The sequence below is a fragment of the Azolla caroliniana genome, unplaced genomic scaffold (genome assembly GCF_043228905.1).
Source record: "Azolla caroliniana isolate FFs.n. ecotype wild unplaced genomic scaffold, voAzoCaro1.0.p SCAF_17, whole genome shotgun sequence".
In the NCBI taxonomy this organism is placed as follows: Eukaryota; Viridiplantae; Streptophyta; class Polypodiopsida; order Salviniales; family Salviniaceae; genus Azolla; species Azolla caroliniana.
In genome coordinates this window covers 921,563-940,062 of record NW_028230452.1, presented here as the reverse complement: position 1 = coordinate 940,062, position 18,500 = coordinate 921,563, and the positions used below count along the sequence as shown (strand labels likewise).

General features: G+C 36.6%; 2 protein-coding genes across 2 annotated transcripts; one reads left to right on the top strand and one right to left on the bottom strand.

The window, feature by feature from the left end:
* The first annotated feature begins 8,656 nt into the window (after window positions 1-8,656).
* On the top strand, window positions 8,657-11,788 carry LOC147852640 (uncharacterized). Its single transcript, XM_087333612.1, has 5 exons — window positions 8,657-9,026; window positions 9,676-10,477; window positions 10,605-10,679; window positions 10,766-10,875; window positions 11,116-11,788. The coding sequence occupies exons 1-5, from the start codon at window positions 9,022-9,024 to the stop codon at window positions 11,372-11,374; spliced, it is 1,251 nt and encodes a 416-aa protein (XP_087189738.1). The 5' UTR covers window positions 8,657-9,021; the 3' UTR covers window positions 11,375-11,788.
* A 3,328-nt stretch (window positions 11,789-15,116) lies between these two features.
* On the bottom strand, window positions 15,117-17,480 carry LOC147852639 (small ribosomal subunit protein uS14-like). The gene is made up of 3 exons (XM_087333239.1): window positions 17,345-17,480; window positions 15,731-15,830; window positions 15,117-15,272 (listed from the first exon to the last, which is right to left on the bottom strand). Exons 1-3 carry the CDS (start codon window positions 17,404-17,406, stop codon window positions 15,264-15,266), a joined length of 171 nt encoding a protein of 56 aa, XP_087189365.1. The 5' UTR covers window positions 17,407-17,480; the 3' UTR covers window positions 15,117-15,263.
* Window positions 17,481-18,500: the final 1,020 nt, after the last annotated feature.

Sequence of the window (18,500 nt, the reverse complement as noted above, 5' to 3'; positions counted from 1 at the left end):
TTGTGCTTAGAAAGTTAGAAACACACAATGGTGGGAGTTGGACAAAAAAATAGAAGAACAAATGTTCTTTCCTCCATTTAGTGTGAATGAACATTTTGAATGTAATGCTTTTGATGCGATAAAGATTGTTTTTTGTAATAAATCACATTACAAGGAAAATCTCAAAGGGGGGTAAAAATGTAGAACTAGTTATAATACAAGTCTGAAGAACCTAGAAGTCTCACATATTCCATATGGCATAAACTAAAGGCAGCCAATTCCACATCAAATATAGCGTACTTCAATCAATGCATCCACATCCATACACGTTGCAAATGAGATGTCATGAGTTCAAAGCAAAAAATTTGACAAGAAAACATTTTCCTTGTGTGAAAATAAACTTTTCCAAAAATATTTTAACTTTGATTTATGCAAAACCAAATATTTTTACATTTTCCAATTATAGTGTGTGATTATAGTTGTAGACCACCAAAGATTTTGCTAGTTGATATCAACAAGAAAGGCCATCCAAGTATTTATCAATCTCGAATGGATTGTTATTCATTTGGTTATGGTAGAAGGACGTGATTGTCTTTAGGACTTTAAGGAATATAGCTCACCAAATATGTTTATGGTGCTTGCCCAATATATTTCTTCTTTGTCATAAAAAAAGGTCCGACATATTTCCATTAGCGTGTGAAATCCTGAATGTTGCATATACTTTGTTGGTGCACGTGTAGTTAGCTTTTCATGGAGGGCAAACCACTAGGGATTTTGGAAATATATTCTCTCTAATGTATGCTTTCTATTCACATAGAGTCCCGCAGCTTAACGGTTTAAACAGTAAAAAAGTGCGGTTTAAACCATAGTACGTAAAATTCGTGTTCGTCTAGTATAACATTCGTTTTCCTACGTTGGAAAACGAATGTGAATGTTATCCAAACATTCTTGTGTTTTTTTTTTTTGTTTTTTTCCCATTTTTTTAATGTCTTTTTTTTTTCATTTTTAGGCTTATCTACCTCATAATAAATAGTTAATCCAAAAGTATGATATTTATCATTCTTTGAGGGTGTTTTTCTTTCGCGAATGATTAAATCATTCGCGATTGCGAATGCACGTATGGTACATATGGTTCATACTATGGTTTAAACGATTTAACCGTTTTTCTTTTTTAATTCAAAAACAAATTAAAAATTGTTTTTAAATAACCTTTTCATTTTCATGCCTTATTCTCACATTTTGGGAGAATTTTAAATTTTAAAAAAATTTAAAATTCGGCCTACGCTAAAAACCGAAACCAAACCACGAAACTGTGGTTTAATGGCTTAACGGTTTGGAAATTTTTAATGGATCAGTTTAGGTTTCAACATCTCTAAACGGTTCGGTTTGGACCCTCTCAAACCGAACCGAACCGTTACCGATTGTTATTTTGCACCATCTTTGCCTAAGGTGGTGTCGCACTTTCTTCCAAGTACCTCTTAAACAAGTAAAAAGGGACACTTTACACAAAACCTTCAATATGACCAAGGCTGACTTCTTGTTACACAATAATCCATTTAACAAGACGAACATGGCTACACAAAAAGGCTACAAGCATGCATGTCCATGAATACTTTTGTTCATCAAAGTCAAGTAGCAATGCAATTTCTTGGCAACCGTGTGTTCATGTAATTTAACATACATGTCCTTTACATACTTTGAGGGCATTACATTTCGTACTTGCCACACAACATTTGTTCACATGACATCTCACCTTCCAAAACAATTGGATGTTTTTAACATCAGCTTATCAATGTTTTAGCTAGGCCAAGCAAAGAGTGTCATCAAGAGTTGAAACTAATCAATAAATGTTGTTAACATGTTTCTCACTATAACAATAAGTGGTCGAGTGGATAGCATGTAATCTTGTAAATTTTCATTTACGTTTTTTGCTAAATGTTAAACTCATGCTTTAGCCAAGGTATGCCATGTTGAAAGATAGCCAATATGTAAGGCCAACATAGTGGCTTACACTACATGTCTCTACGAATAGACATAGAATGTGATGTAAAGGAAGAAGTTTTAACATTTTGAAATTTATCCTTAATCTCATAGCCACTAAATCAAACAAATTTAGCACTTGTATGTTTTGTTGTGAGTAATATGTATTGTTTGTAGCTAAAACAATAGAAACATCTATAGAGTACCTATACTCACCTCGTATATCATATTGTAGGTACATAGAGCTATAAAAATAGTGACCTCCATCGTTGGCTGGCATGAACCGATCCCCCGGCGATGAGGGGACGTACAACACGACCAATACATTTGTTGTGAGTTGAGCAGTTGTATAGCCTTTTATGTAAAAAAAAACTCTCCTAACTAATGGCAAAGTAGACCCTTTTTTGAAAAAATAATAGTAATAATAATAAAATAAAAAATAGAAACATTTATATGTATGTACATATATGTTTCACCAATAAAAGTTTTCCCTCTAGAAGTTGACAAATACACCACTTTCTATGAAATGTTTCATATAAATGAATTGAAGATGTGAAACAATGTTAAAGAGAACAAATTTTAGAAGACAACTTTGATGGATTGACTTACCTAAGAACTATGCGTTTGTTAATTCCATATTGACAAAACTCATTGCCAACATAGGAAATAATGATGTTTCCAAATCCAAGGTGATGCATAGTCTCAACTATAGAATGACATTGAATTGTGTAAAAAGACATCAACATGCCAATTTGCATTAAAACTACATATTTCTTTGTGTGTTTAGCAAAGAATACCAATGTATGCATTTGCGCTAGTGTTAATTCGTATTTGGCAAACATAGTTGCTTTTAAAAACACAAATACAAAACACACATTTCATGCAACAAGTGGATTCCACCAATTATGTGTTGCTAACACCCTACACAACCCATGGTAGTTGAACTCTATGATGATCATGCAACATGAACTATTGTTGACTTTGATGTTATCACATATTTGTTTTATAAGCAAAATTGCAATCTTCATTCTCAATGTAACATTTTTCAGTACAACCTCTACCACTCGAGGGTATGGCATGGATGTTAATGGTGTGGTTGGCCGTTTGGCCTCGTCTCAATGCTTGGGAGGCAACATTGTGCATGTTCATTTATTTGTGCACACTAGAATATTAGGCCTCCCATATCGGTTATTGAAATCATGACCTCATGATTTAAAGTTCCTTATCTTAAGCATCAAGGTAGAACACCAAGGGATGACAAACACATTTCTATGTGTGTGTGTGTGTGTGTCATAGAGTGAAACTAAAACAAACAAGATTTACGAAGATTTTGTTTCATTCTTCGTGCACTCATTGAAGATCTGCATCAAATTAGTTTTAAATCTCACATAATATATTACAATGTCTTCACTTACGTACCAAGTTGAATTCGTGATGTTTTCACTAAACTATTTTATCTCGTGTTCCGAGAAGTAATACATAACAACATTACCTCAACCTAGCCTTCCCTGAATTCCAAATGAATACATAATATATTTGTGCATGTTATGTTGATGCTATCAAAATTACGATGCTGATTTGAGGCAATGCATGTATGTAATAATGGAGACAATGATTATTTATTTCCTTGATACACGACTTGACCACATGAATATTATTAAGTGACATATGCAAGCTTGAAGAATCCAATATTAATCAACTCGGTGGCATATAGTACTTTGTAAACCTTTTTACTTTCATCAATAATTTATATTGCCTATATTCAAATTTTCACAACCTTTGAGGCATAATTTCCTAAATGCATAGTTAATTGAACAGTATCGCATCCATGGAAGATTTTCTTATACATGGCATTAGGTATATAATTTTGTTTTTTTTTTCCCCCAAAAAAACTCCTTCCATTAGTTATAAAATTTTACATATGAGATTAATATATACAAATCCTTGTAGGGACGCGATAGGTCCATCTTATGTGGATGCCCACCAACTCAATAAAGGGGGAGGTCGACCATTGTTGGATGAAGTCTAGTCGTTGTCTTTCAACTCCATCGGAGTCGCACTTGAGGCCATCATATTGGCTTTTTAGAGTGGCTACAACTTCACTCCATATCTCTTGCATTAACACTATTGGCCGCGCGGTTTCGTTGGAGAAGACCCGTCTACATCGTTGTTTCCATAGAGTCCAAAGAGTTATTGGGTTGACCAACTCGACACAACTTGAGATTTGGCATTGATAGGAGTTGAGTGGACATTGTCGATGGTGGAGAAAAAAACCTCTTATGTTTTTATCACCAAAGCCATCCCCTCCTCATGATGCTCGTATCAGTCAATTGGGGCCTGCCATGATAGCTAACATATATTTCCCCACTTGATTAAGCCTTGCATCGGGCATAATTGTAATAAGCGGCCAACCTCATGTCATATTCGATGGCACTCTGGGCAGTCCCACAAAGCGTGTCAGATTGATTCTATTGCATTTGGGCACGCTACACAATTAGGAGAGCTAAGGTTCCCATGTTGCCATGCACCAACCGGTAGTGAGCTATGTATTAATAGCCATTGGAAAGTGGTGATTCGCCATGCGTGTTGTTGTTTCCAGATTTTTTTCCAAACTTGGTGATAATTGTGTGAGGAACATGATATTTGTGCCAGACCTTTGTAGCAGCCAACTCTCGGGCGGTTTGAGCAGCTAGAATATGGCGACCCAATCTAGTTGTGAATTGAAAGAAAGGGATGGGTTTGCTTCCTTGCCCCGCGTAAGGATGATGCCATGTCCATTGCAAAGGGTCCCAACTAACCTTATGTAGCCATGTGTTTTCGTGAGTACATATGTGCCAATCTGGTTGTATTTTGATAGGATCAGGATCTACAATCCATTTATGCCTAGTATACGCTAGTACTCGAATTGCCTTATTCTATGGTGTCTCATTGTCTTGCAATTCAGAGTTTGCAATCCTGTCTGGTGATTACCTACCTCTTGGGATCAAAGAGAAATGGATAGGCTACCTCGTAGCCTATCCATTTCTCTATTGTCATCCTTTGATTAGCAACTTCTCTAATCAGTAAAGCGTTAATGATTTCAGATCTCATAGCCCATCCGCCCCTGATTCCATGGAGTAAGTTGGCTTGGTCTTGTATTGGCAAGGACATAAACCGTCTCCAACATTCTATACTTTTTCCTAGACCTTCCGCAATGTATCCCCATGACAAGCCCTTACTTGATACAATTAGTGGATTAGATTCATCTATGATACATGGGTTCCATAGGATATGTTGACTGAGCCAAGCAGGTTCAACGTTAGGTTGATCGCACTTGAGCCCTCGTCTAACGTCACACCATGCCTTCCACATGGATGCACTGAATCTATAATCCAATTGGTGGGAGAAACTAGGTTTGAGCTCCATATTTAGAATCCATCTAGTTTGGGGGTCCCAATTGGCCCCTTTTTTGGCTTAAAGTAAGCGAAATGTAACCGCAACAACATTTTCCAACAATCATTCCCTGGTTGGAGTCCTCACACCACAAATTTGGCGAGTAGGGCTTTTGATTGTGAGAGGGGATCAATAAGACCCAATCCTCGTCTCGACTTAGGTGATGTGAGTATAGGCCACGCCACCTTGGCCCAAGTTGCATGATCTTCCTTACCAGACCAAATGTAGTTGCGTACCAATCGTTGAATCAGGTGTATACTTCCCTTGTAGATTGTCCAACATGATATGTTGTACCATGTTGTTGCAAGTAATACCTGATTTGCCCCTATGATGCGCCCCGCTAATGAGAGTTTTTTCGAACTCCAATGTATTGACTTGTGTCGAATGGAGTGAATAATTGGTGCAATCATAGTCTCCGGAGGAATGTTGAACCCAATTTGGAAACCCAAATATTTGGTGCTCACTCCTTGATTGATCTACTTGAAAGCGGGATGGGGGTGTCACACAATATGTGCTTCATGAGAAAGCCATATTGCGCAGGATTTGTGCCAATTGATCATGGCATTGAATCTCTTGCAAAATACGTCTAAACCACTTTCTAGCTTTTGTAGATTTTTCAAGTTGCCTTGTAGGTAGATTGCGGTGTCATCTGCAAATTCTATATCCAGGAGGTTTTAGTGAGAATGCGGCACACGAAGACCACGTAGGTTTAGTTGGCGCGAGTTGAGAAAGCTAGAGAGTGCTTCGACGTATAATAGAAATAAGGATGGAGCCAATGGGCATCCTTGTCGTACAGATCACAATAAATATTTGGTAAGACATTTTTTAGTAAGACATTTAGGGAAACATGCACAATAAATATTTGGTACAAGACATCAAGTTACCTTAAGGTGATTTCTATGGCTATGTCATTTGTCGTGACTAGTTTCCCATCCATGCATATTTTCTCATACCTAAAGGCCAAATAATTTACCAATGCTTTTAAACTCTTCTCAAATATCACAATAACCATGCACATTTGATGTGAATGGTTCTTAAAAGATGCCACTTTATGATTGGCAACAACCCGATTTTAAAAGGAGAAGTTGATAGCAAATTGCAACAAGATATAAGATACGATGAGCAACATAACAAGATGGAAGGCATTCATACTAATTAGTGCGTGTAAACTTGACACATATGGGCCATAGATCAAGGAACAAATAAAATATCCCAAACAAAGTAGTTTGGTAGTTTGATATATTCCAGGAACAAACATTGTATCTTGCAAGAAAGTGAGCCAAATTACAAAATGAATGGACCAATAAAGGAAGGCACTAAAACTATAAGAAACATTATTCGTTTAACACTAATCCAAGTTTGCTAGTTATGGTTTGGAGCATGTGTAGAATGATCATACATTCATTCAAATTTCATAAACATACAATGCCTTCCATATAAGGCCAAATTTGACACTAGATTGATGGAAGGTCATAAGATAGTGCATGCTGAATTATAAGTCTTCAAATTGGAAAGAAATATGGCGAAGGAAGATTGAAGTTTCATTTACCACAATAGATTGTCACAAAATCTCCTTTAGAAAACACTCTTAAGGTGGATGAAACGTCACCTTTACATTTAATTGGTTGTTTATGGTCATGAAGGAGAAGAGCAATTGATATCTAGACATCTCACACACACAACAAGGAATAACTATCAACAATTATAGTTCTCCCATGCATAAACAACCAATCAAAACCCAAATTACTCAAAGTTATTAATACCCATTGGACTTATAGGGGCTTTCCAAAGTTTGTCATGTATATTTTTTAAGTCAAGTTGGAGAAAATTGTGAGCCTCCTTCCAAGATGGATGTGCGCGTTATAAAAGCGAGTTTAGCACTCAAATAGGTGTCCCATCTAATTACGCTGAATTTGCATGTTTAATATGTGTATATGGAATTTACAAACTCTATTAAATACTTGTGCAATCATCAACTTTATACTTTGCACAAAAAATAAGAATTAAACCTTACGAGAAGCTAGTGACCTAATCATATCTACCATTGATCTTTTAGTGTGAACGTGCAACTATCAACTTATAAAATAAATGACAACTTGTGAGCTACCAAAGGTGAGCTTTCCCGACTTTCGTCACTTCCACTTGGGAAACTAAATACTTAAGATGAACTCTCTCGACTCACAAGCTTTTCCTAAGGAGGTTGCGACCACTCCTCGAGATGACAGGAACTATTGGAAAGAAAAGTATCATATTCCTTTTGGCCAATGGGGAAAGGGTGCTCCAAGTATTCTCATCGAGAAATACAACCATGCTCAACCCATCCAAAGAGAGCATCATACAATGTGAAGCAAGGGAAGGAGAAGCACGAAAATCGGATGATTTTGCTAAGTGTCGAGACCATAGAAACGAAGCATGCATGTTATGTATTTACGAAAAGCCGAGTGTGATCCCTAAATTTGGGGGGGGGGGGGTATGGATCGGGTCTTGAGAATAAGTTTCCGGGTATTTGTTAAAAAGCTTAATCATAGACACACACATGTGCATGTGTGTGTGTAGATGTATAGATTCTTGGAAGTTCGGTTGAGATGGAGGCACGTGGGGATTGTAAAAAATAGTGAACATGAAGCTTTGATTTTTCTTTTTCTTCTTCTTTTCCCATCATGATTCATCATAAGAGGGATGAGGTTTTTGTTTTCTGTGAACATTCCGAGCAGAGATGATGATTATTGCTACTACTACCTTCGATGGATCGTCAGGCACTTGTGTGCGTGTGTTTTGGGCGGACAAGTGTGAAAAGGACAAGGTTTTCTTTTTATTTTATTTTATAAAGAAGAACATACACATGCATTTTCAAAGGTCACTAAATTTGAATATTCCGTAAAATACTAGCAATAATAATAATAATAATCCGACGCTCTTTTAAAAAACAAATATAAATTAACGAAAAAGGGGAAAAGGAGAAAGGAGAAAAAGATAACGTTCAATGAAAAATAAAAAAATAAAATGGAAAACAAAAAAGATTCAAAAAAAGAAGAAATAGGGAAGCTTCTTCTGCAAGCCGGGCGGTCGAGATTGGCGACCGGCTAACCGGCACCTGTAAGTAGAGATATGACCGGCTACTTGTTCTTCCTTTCGTTCCTTTTTAATTAGCCGCCCTCGATTTCTCGCCAAATTTCATCCCTCCCTCTCTCTCTCTCTCTCTCTCACTCCTCAAATTTTTTCTTTTCTTTTTTCGCTCTCGATAAAATTTCGTATTTCGTTTTCCCTCCACTCCTCACTCTCTCTCCATCCACAGTTCAGTTCTGCACGGAAGAAGAAGAAGAAGAAGAAACCTCAACTGTTCACAGAAGGAAACGAAGCAGACAAATCCCTAGCTTTGAACAGAAGACGAAATACAAAGAAGGAAGAAGTGAACTTAAATTTCCACAGGCGGAGCAGCAGATGAGAAGAAACCCTAAATTTGCATTGAAGAAAAAGAAATCCTAGATTTTGGAGGTAGAAAGGAAGAAACCCTAACCTTATAACCAACAAGGAGAAGCAGAAGAGCTACAATATCAAGAAGATACTGTAGCTTTCTCTCTCTCTCTCTCTCTCTCTCTCTCCGTCGCTGCTCATCGCATTTTTCTACAAATGAAGTAAGCTATCTCTCCCATTGTATTCGTTTTAGTTTTTTTGTATTTGTCAAACAAAACAGGTTTTAGGACGTTTCTTCTTAAATTCATCATTCAAAACCATGTGTGCGTGTTTGCGAGTGAAGGATTTGCTTTCGCCGTTTAGTATATTCTAACACCGAATTTGGCGTATTTCTTGTTTTTCTGTTCTACAGTTTGAGGAAAATATTTGTTACCTGATTATGCTCTATTTGTTATTAGTATTTTGAGTGTGTTTGCGAAAATTATTTTTTCCTTCGCTGATGTCATGTTCGTTTTCTTGAGTTTCCTGCTAAAATAGGTATTAGATTTTTGTGATGTATCCTAGAACTTAATTTGAACTGTGTATGTGTTCTGTCTTGATTTTACAAAAAAACTCTATGTTTGAACATCTGCACGAAATAATTTGTACCGTCAGTGTGGGAAATCGTGTGAGTTTCTTACATTTAAAAGATAAGGTTTATTTCTTCATCTGCTTATTTTTCTTTTAAAAACGATCAGTTTTCTTGTTTCGTCCTTGATAACAGTGTATTTCCTATGTAACTTAGAGGAAGATAAATCTGTTTCTCTCCTCTTTCAATAATTTTTTCCTCTCTTCAACTGTGAAAATTGACCGACTGAACCTCAAATGCAGGTTGAAGATAGCGCAACTTCGGACTTCAAATAGTCCTGTTTCTTATCCCAAAGGCGTTCGCAGAAGTTTGAGAATCTCTAATTCTTCATCACCTTCTCTGGAGCATAAGAAACAACAATCTGCAGATTTGGTCTCTGATTCGAGCTTGCTAGACACAAACTTCATTATATTTACACCTCTCTCCGCTGCTTCATCTTTACCAGATGTATCGTGCAGTGAACAGGTGTCTTCATATTGTCGGAGGAGGAAAACTAAGCCAGAGAAAACAAACGGTAGTGCTCAGAATGGAGCAGTCAGCATTTTCTCTTCAGAAAGAAGGGAGACACCGTGCCAAGTGTTTAGTTTAAGTTCAGGATCTCTGGTTGGGGTTCATAGTGATGGTAGAAATTCCCTTGAGAATCTATATCAAGAGAAGCAAATACTGATGGATACAAATGGTTGTCAGGATAACTCTACCTATGCTGTTGAAGGCTGTGTTCTCAGGAGAACATGTTCTTGCACAACAATTGGGAGAAAGAGAGTTGTAGTCATGGATGAGTCCTCATCTCATAATGAGGTATTTCCTGATTGCAACACTCCATCATCTTCGATAAATTCTTTTGAATGCACTCCTAGGAAGAGGTTTGCTTCGCCAAGGACTCCTTCCAGTTGTCTGGATCGGCTTTCCAACACACCAAGTGGTGTTCTCGCTCCAAAGACTCCTTCTTCAAATACCTGTCACCTAAGCTTAGTACCAAGCTCACCTGATGACTCAGAATATGGAGGAGACTCTTTGCTTGAGCTTCTCCCTTTGGATCTGCTGGTAAGCTGACTTCTACTAAAAATGCTGTCAGTATCACAAATTTGATTTTTATGGCAATACCATATTACTCTCTTAATTTTGATACCATTGGTGTATACTTCTTATAAGTTATTGTGTCTTATTTCAGTTGAGAATAGTTTGCTGTCTGCAACATGATGATTTGAAACCAGTCGCCCATGTGTGCAAACGTATGAGGAAGGCTGTAAGTTTATGAATCTTAAAGTTGGATATTCTGTGAACTCTCTTTCTGAAACATTTAAATCTTATCTGTCATTCACAATTTTGTAGGTTGTACTTGCTCGACATTTCCATTTCAGCTTTACTACACCCCACAGAGAGAGAAATGGGAAGACATCACAACTTTTCCCTTGTAATGAAGAACAGCCAGGGTCTCAAGGGTAAGTACGAGGTTATTTAACTTTCAATATGCTATGATTTATCACCTATGGCTTCGTTCATCATTTCTATGAAAATGCAAGAAGCCATAAGTAACAAATCATAGCATACTGTGTTTCAGAGAGAGATGCAAAATCATTTATACAGGTCTCCAAGGAGTATTTCTCCTCGTCATTGTAGTTTTATATTGAATAGTCCGATGTAGAAATTGTAAACAGCATTTGACATTTGTATTTTTGCAGGAAATTGACAGAGAGTTTTATTCGGCCTCCTACTCCGAATGCACCTAGACATATCTCAAAACCTGCAGAATCTCGTCTTTCCCAGATCGACACACGACCATTTGCTCCGCCTCTCTTCCAACAAGATCAGCAAGAAGCAGTATTAATCCCTAATAACAAACATTTCAGAAAACCAAAGAGGAGTCTAGTTATGGCTTCTCACAGGGTTTTGTTTAATGAAGATGAACTATGTCAAGCAGTTGCTCAGAATACCCTATAAGTACTATATAACAATCTATCTACAAACCAACCAATACTTGTCAGTTGTCTCAGCTAACATTCATATTATCCCTGGGCAGTGGAAATCAGTTGGATTTCTTGCATAATATTCATTCACTGATCAGCACGTAATACATTGTTAGTCTCATGTCTCGTGAGACATACACACACATAGAGCCATCACACACATCTCATCCTCAATGGTTATTAGTAACCAGTCTTTAGGGAATATATTAAACTGTTTGTTCTACTTACTCATGAATAATAAAGAAGGTAGATATGGTGTTCTTTATTAGATTCACTAGATGTACACAGACCAGTTATTGTATCAGAATCATGAAATTAGCAATAAAAGCTGGCCACAGCAAGATGTACTACATAATACAAGACATTTTTATTTATCAGGGTTTCGGTATCATGGAAAACCTTCATCCATCTCTCTAACTCAACTTTATTTGTAATGTCAATCAGTACATGATTCTCCTGCAGTTCAGTAGCAGTGTCTACATGCATAATTTTGTCTTAAATTCTTACTCTCTATTGAACTCAAATTTAAAGAAGTGAAATATATGATTGTCTATATTGATTCGTGTCAGACAGTGGCTGTGATGTGTTATTCAAACAGTTCGAGAAGCTAGTGCTAACATCATATGATCAAAGGCTTTTCCGTGCGTAGATACATTACATTTCCTTCTGTACATGCCACAAGCATGGGTGCAACTCTATCTCTCTCTGTCTTCCCTTCCTGTAAATAGTAGTTGTAATAATTATATCCATCGATGGGGTCCAAATATCAAATCTATTAAAATATCAAATCTAACCTTATCCGATTCCCCACTGTTTCACTCAGAACTTCATTTCTCCTGCCGGGGAACTGTTCTGTATTTGCAATTCAAAGCTCTGTCTTTGTCTCTCTAAGAAGCGTAACGTGTAAAATAACTGAAAACTGTAGGGTTACTTCTGAAAACCAAAGATCTTAAAAATAGATCCCCTCTCTTTTAGGGGAAACCAGAAAATTAATGATCGTGTCTCTATGTTTTTTGTTACCTGATTTTATGGCAAAATTCAATGAAGCAAGGGGTCCAATCAGATACAAAATCAGCCTCTAATTTTAGGTTGGATCATTTTATTCATTGAACTTTAAATACACTCAGACATTTACACTCAGCTGTTCCAAAATATCTTCTTTCGTGCTTAGATATAATCGAACTCCAATCAGAAAGCAAAATCTGCCTCTAATTTTAGATTGGATCATGTCTTTCATCAAGCTTTTAATACACTCGTATGTCTACACGAAAAGGTTGTTTCAAAATATCTCCTTTCGTAGCTCTAATTTTAGTTCAAACAAATAAAACTGTCAACATATTATCCTATCCAATTAAATATGTCTCTACACTAGTTAAAATTTGAGCTCTATAACTTCCTGTTTTGCCCAATATTTTTAATGTAATACCTATGATCAAGGATTGTCCCGCCGAAATCTCTTTAGATTTAAAAGGCTTTGCATATATATTTAAAGATCATGTTTCCTTGTCCAATCAAGATCCGTCTATTTATTCATTACAATTCTATTCTTATTCTGATTTATAACATCTCCTCTCTCTCTCTCTCTCTCCTCTATTTTGATTCTACTTTTCAATCCTTCTTCTTGATGTTTGTTCGTAATAAGGTGAAACTTTATTGAAGCGATCTCAAATAAAGTTGGATATAATCCGTATGTAACACTAGGTGAATTTAAACAACGCACAGTGATGTTACAAAGAAAAAAACTCAATTCTTCTTTCTCATGAGACCTAGAGTTTTAGACTCTATGGGAGTGAAATTATCAAGAACAAGCGATAAAACATATTTGTGATTTGGGATTCCTTGAATCATTTTATAGCTAATGGTGAGTAAATAGCTAAATTTTGCTCTTTTAATCCATAGAAAACTCAGAAGCATAGGGAAGTTAAATATGCGATCTCCCTCTCGTGTTGTTTATGGGTTCTGGGTTTATGAAAGTATAGGACTTGATCTAGAGTCAGTATGAGGGGTTTACAGCCAAGGCTCTGTTTTCGGTTCACTGGTGTTTGGAACCAGGAGAAATATGCGATCCAAGAGAATTACTATAGAATGTGACCAAGATTATGTCTTATTATATCAATGTGGGTAAAAATAACTTAGATGAGACTTCTCCTAAATAATGGGAAAGCAGCTCTTTTTTGGAAAAAAAAACTTAGATGAGACCTGAATCATCGTTAATAAGCTTAATGGCTTACAATCCTTCCTTTATACCACCTTGAGTGTTGAACACATCATTGCACTACATAAGTCATAACATTCACATTGTTTGGTTAGCAAAGGACTGACTTAATAGCAAATAGAATGTTCATTACAATGAAAACTTTCGTTTCAACTTCCATTTGCTTCCTTGTTATGATTCGCCGATGAATCAATGATATGCTTGATATTGCATGCCAGATCTAATCAAAATAGAAAACATGCGTAGGGACAAGTCCCAGAACAAGGGGTTTGTGTTTCTTTATGTTCCATTTCTCTTTTGTTTGAAACCTAGTAAAGTTGCTACGTTGTCTACCCCCTATTGTGACTTACGATATTGACTTAAACCATTTTAACAGAAAGGACTGAACAAGTGGAAAATCCAGTGGCTCCTTTGCCAATGACCCTCAACTCCACGTCTCCATGGCAGCCATCTGAAGAGACAGCTTCCGCAATCCTCACTAAGCACAACAGTTGGCCTATTGTGTTGTCACATACAACTGATCAACAAATGAGGGGAACTCATGTCATTTATCATCTACACATAGACTAAAAAAGAGCCTGAAATCACGTATTTTGTCAACATATCATTAAAATTACACATTTTCATAGAAGAACATTGTCAATGGGATTTTTTACGCAAAAAACCCCACATCCTTGACAACAAAAACACCTGTAAATAAGAAAATACCCATCCCTAATAAATATGGTTTCATGGAGTTCATAAGAAAAAGAAGATAAATCTTGTGGTAAGTTCTACACCAAGAGTCAAACATAACAAATTTTACATTGCCTCATTGTGAAACACATGTACAAACACCTTCTATGAGACATAACAAGGTATAAAATACAAGCAAAAAAATTCAACCATATATACATAAAACAATCAACAATAACCTATAAACTCAGAAGAGGTTAACTAGATATGACTAATTAGCCTCCGACATAGAGGCTCACACAAGATAGATTGCACCAAATAATTCAATGTCTTCTTTCTTCACTGTCCTGTAAATATATACATGTTGATCATAAAATGCCAATGATGCGTCTTCATCTATCTTCCTAGAAGCCAATGATATGACTTTATCTAATTACATCTGGTCCTTAATACTTATATGTACATAAACATATATGTTTATCATAAACTGCCAATGATATGTCTTCATCTGGCTTGCTAGAAGCCAAAGATATGACTATCTAACTACATCTGATCCTTAATAGTTATATTGTACATACACATGATCTAGTAGCCAATTATATGCGTTCATCTGGTCATCATCGTTATCTTGTCCGTATACATCATTTATCTTCTATGTGCACATGATGATGGTGAAATTACGCTATCACCAGCATCTCAATGCTATACAAACTTGTTATAAAAAATCATGCCAGAGTTGCAAATGAAAAATCATACCAATGCTTGGATGGAGATGCAACAAAAAATAAAGTTAGATAACTAAATATAAAAAATCAAAAGAGACAACTCAAAAATAGTTCCATGTTTAGAAATGAATGATATTACATTCTTTCAGAACAATACTAGAATTGAAGTTTGCAAAAAAAAACATGCTACATAAACATAACAAAACTGCCTTTTGGATATTGAAATCCAAAATTTCCATCATCACCATTTACCGATACTGCAAAAAGAAATAAAAGAAAAGAATCATGAATAAGTCAGACAGAAAGTATCAAAAATCTAAAACAATTTTCCATAGCAGCAAACAGTGCAAATATTTGTAACTGCTGATAGATGAATGCAGCAATCGTCCTTATAGCAATGTTCAAAATTAAACCTCGTACAACACAATTAGTGCTTAACTAATGTGACCAATACCACTATGCCCAGTAAATTTGGGAAGGCTTAACAACCATAGAGCTTATAGAAAAAAATCAATAAAAATACGCAAATTTTCATACACTACTCTACATAAACAAAGACATCCCGGCACAAAAAATATCAATTATTACTAACTTTCCATCAAATAATAAAAATAAAATATGTTACGTAAATCTGGAAACAGTGAAGATTTTCTTTTCTGAATAGCTTGCAAATAGTTGGACAAAAAAACTTGAGAAGCTAGAGAACAGAATATACCTTGATAAACCCAATGTCCTTTGAGTAAATTCGGAAGCACTGTCTGCAACACATGATGTTGTACTTGCGTACAAGGCCATGGACATTCCCACAGACACGGCTAAATAAATACAATTGAGGAATTGATGAGCATACCAGAAATCAACAAAAAATAAGGCAAATTAATAAGAGTGTGCTAGATGAATTGCGATTTTATATTTTTCATTCTTTACATTGATGACCACGGTCATTCTGAGAAATAACAAAAACTGCAGAGAATGAGGAGAAAAATGTAAGACTCATTAACAGTTTACAGAGCTATCCAGAAAATGTAACTTGATTTATCCACCTTCTTCCTCTCCTTTTTGAATAGAAAGAAAGAAGCATTTGGCAAAGTAATGAATGGCAGACTTCTTTGGAAAGCAGAGGGCAGGGGAATATCATAATTTTCTCGAAGATATTATGAGCTCAATTAAATGATTACCTTTTTTCAGGTTATATTCCGAGAAATCAAACAGATAATTAAAAGGAAGAGGCTTTCAGGTAAATAAAGAAGGACCCAAGGGTATTAGAAAGACAATTAAACATTGCAGGGTATTCAAGAGAATTCTACACGACATAGTTAGCAGTAAACACTGATATGATGGTACTAGATTACCGAACAGACATCATAGGAGAAATACGCAGCCAAATCCGGTAGACAAATGACACGCAAGAGACAGGATCAAGAGAAAATAAGAACATTGTGAGAGAGATATAAGTTTCCAGACCATATTTTGCTAAGGACTATGAAGCGTTCGACTTGACTTTCGTAAAATAGATATTTTCAGATCATATTCTGCTATAAAATGTGAAGCGTAAGACGTGCTTTTGGTCAATTATAATCATACACATATAATATACGGTATTTCAAGAGTACATGTCAATATAAAACAGACATGCATCCTTTGAGCTAAGTATGGAGCTCGTACATTAACGAGACTGAAACAATTCATTAGTAAAAACAAAATTTGAGAATGTCAACAGAAACTAGCGTCACAAAGAAAATAAAATCCGGAACACATCAAGAGAACCTACTGTAAAAATGATAAGATCATGCGTCTTTGCAATTGAAAATAAGAATTACGGAAGGTGGGGATATCAAAGAAGGAAACAAGGGAAGTTGAAAATAAATCGCTGGATTATAACAGCGAATAGAGAGGGTTACAAAATAGATTAGTTGGTAGTAGAGGTCTTAAGAATAAACAGATGATTAAAGCGTAAAAAACTGACGTCGTTTCAACATGGAAACAGATAAAAGAGCTAATGGAATAAACACCGTTATTGATAATATTTCCACATACAAGGAGCACAAACTAAGCAAGACAAGACTGCATAAAACTGTAAAGAGAGACAGAGACAGAGACAGAGATGCACAATGCCTACAATCTCTAGACAAGAGAAAGGTTCGAAGAACTAGTTGAGATAGACATAACAGGAGCAGAATCAAGAGAAAAGTGTGTATTATAGCCAAAGAATTGCCAACGTGAGAGACATGATGAGTCAGGGAGAGGCGCAACACCAAGCAAAACAAAAAGAAAAGATCCAACAAGACAAAGAGAGGATTTTGAGAAGAGAAATTGAGATGATGCATACCAGGCCCGAGATCCAGCGCCATACTTCTTCGGATGAGAGTTCCAAACAGCAGCGTGTCCCATGGCTTCCTTCTTCTTCTTCTTCTTCTTCTTCGTCTACAGGGTGGGTTCCTCCACTTCTGCAGCACGCAGAACAGAAGACAAGAAGGGCTCAGAAGGCAGAAACGGAAGGAGAGAAACAGGAAGCGAGACGAGGATTACGAAGGATTTGCGGGGAGCAGTGGGAGTGCCCTAGCCAGAGCCATGCGTTCACACGTAACGCGGGACCTCCGATGTCCGCTTTCACACTCATCCGCCCGGACATTTGACACTTGCCGGAAACTCAAAACACACGACTCCACCATTCCTTCTCTGCTACTTGCTCTGCATAATCCATGTCAATTTGATGCATACATTTTCCAAATTTCTAAGTTCTTGTCCCCAGCATTCGTCCTGGCCTTCCTTCACATTCCTTTCTAGGCCTACCTTGGTTGCACAAGGACGAAATTCAAGCATGATTGGAAACACCGAGTGATGTCAAACTCCCCACCTGAACAATATCCTAAACAACCCAATGATCAGCTTGCAACAGCATGTCAATGATGTCAACATCGTGGACAATATGGAAGATGCAGATGTTTGAAACTACTTGGCCTAGTTGAGCTACATATGTTGTAAATGGTGGATCAATATTGTCTGTCTCGACCCACAATCGCTATGATAGACAACAACAAAACTTATGCTCCCTCGAACCCTAACAACATGACTAGATAGATATATGGAGGAATTCATGATTGAGCACGATCTCTATTCCCCATCTAAACACAAATGGAAGAATTCAACTTGGGATTTAGTTGAGGATCCTCATCTTGTCTGTATAGTGAGAGGTTTGCACATGTGACTTTACCGCCAATTCTTTGATCGTCATAAGTACAAGGATGTGTTTGCATGGACATGAGAAGACATGCATGTGTTGGACCCACACTTCTAGCATAACAACATACTTCTAGCACTACATATATATATTGGTTAAACCCTAACTATGCTACTTATGTAGTGGAAATTGATAAACTTATTCGCACCGGTTAGTCTGGCCTGTCAAAAACACCACATGGCTTGGTTCAATTTTAGTTCTCTGAAAGAAGAGTGCAAACTATGCGTACGTGTCGAATATTTGG

Bases quoted from the DNA above. Each gene is read 5' to 3' on its own strand.
- LOC147852640 (XM_087333612.1), top strand. The intron at 10,478-10,604 runs GTAAGCTGACTT...GTCTTATTTCAG, and splicing joins TTCTCCCTTTGGATCTGCTG to TTGAGAATAGTTTGCTGTCT. The intron at 10,680-10,765 runs GTAAGTTTATGA...ACAATTTTGTAG, and splicing joins GCAAACGTATGAGGAAGGCT to GTTGTACTTGCTCGACATTT.
- LOC147852639 (XM_087333239.1), bottom strand. From the start codon at position 17,406: ATGGGACACGCTGCTGTTTGGAACTCTCATCCGAAGAAGTATGGCGCT. The intron at 15,831-17,344 runs GTATGCATCATC...GTATTTATTTAG, and splicing joins GGCGCTGGATCTCGGGCCTG to CCGTGTCTGTGGGAATGTCC.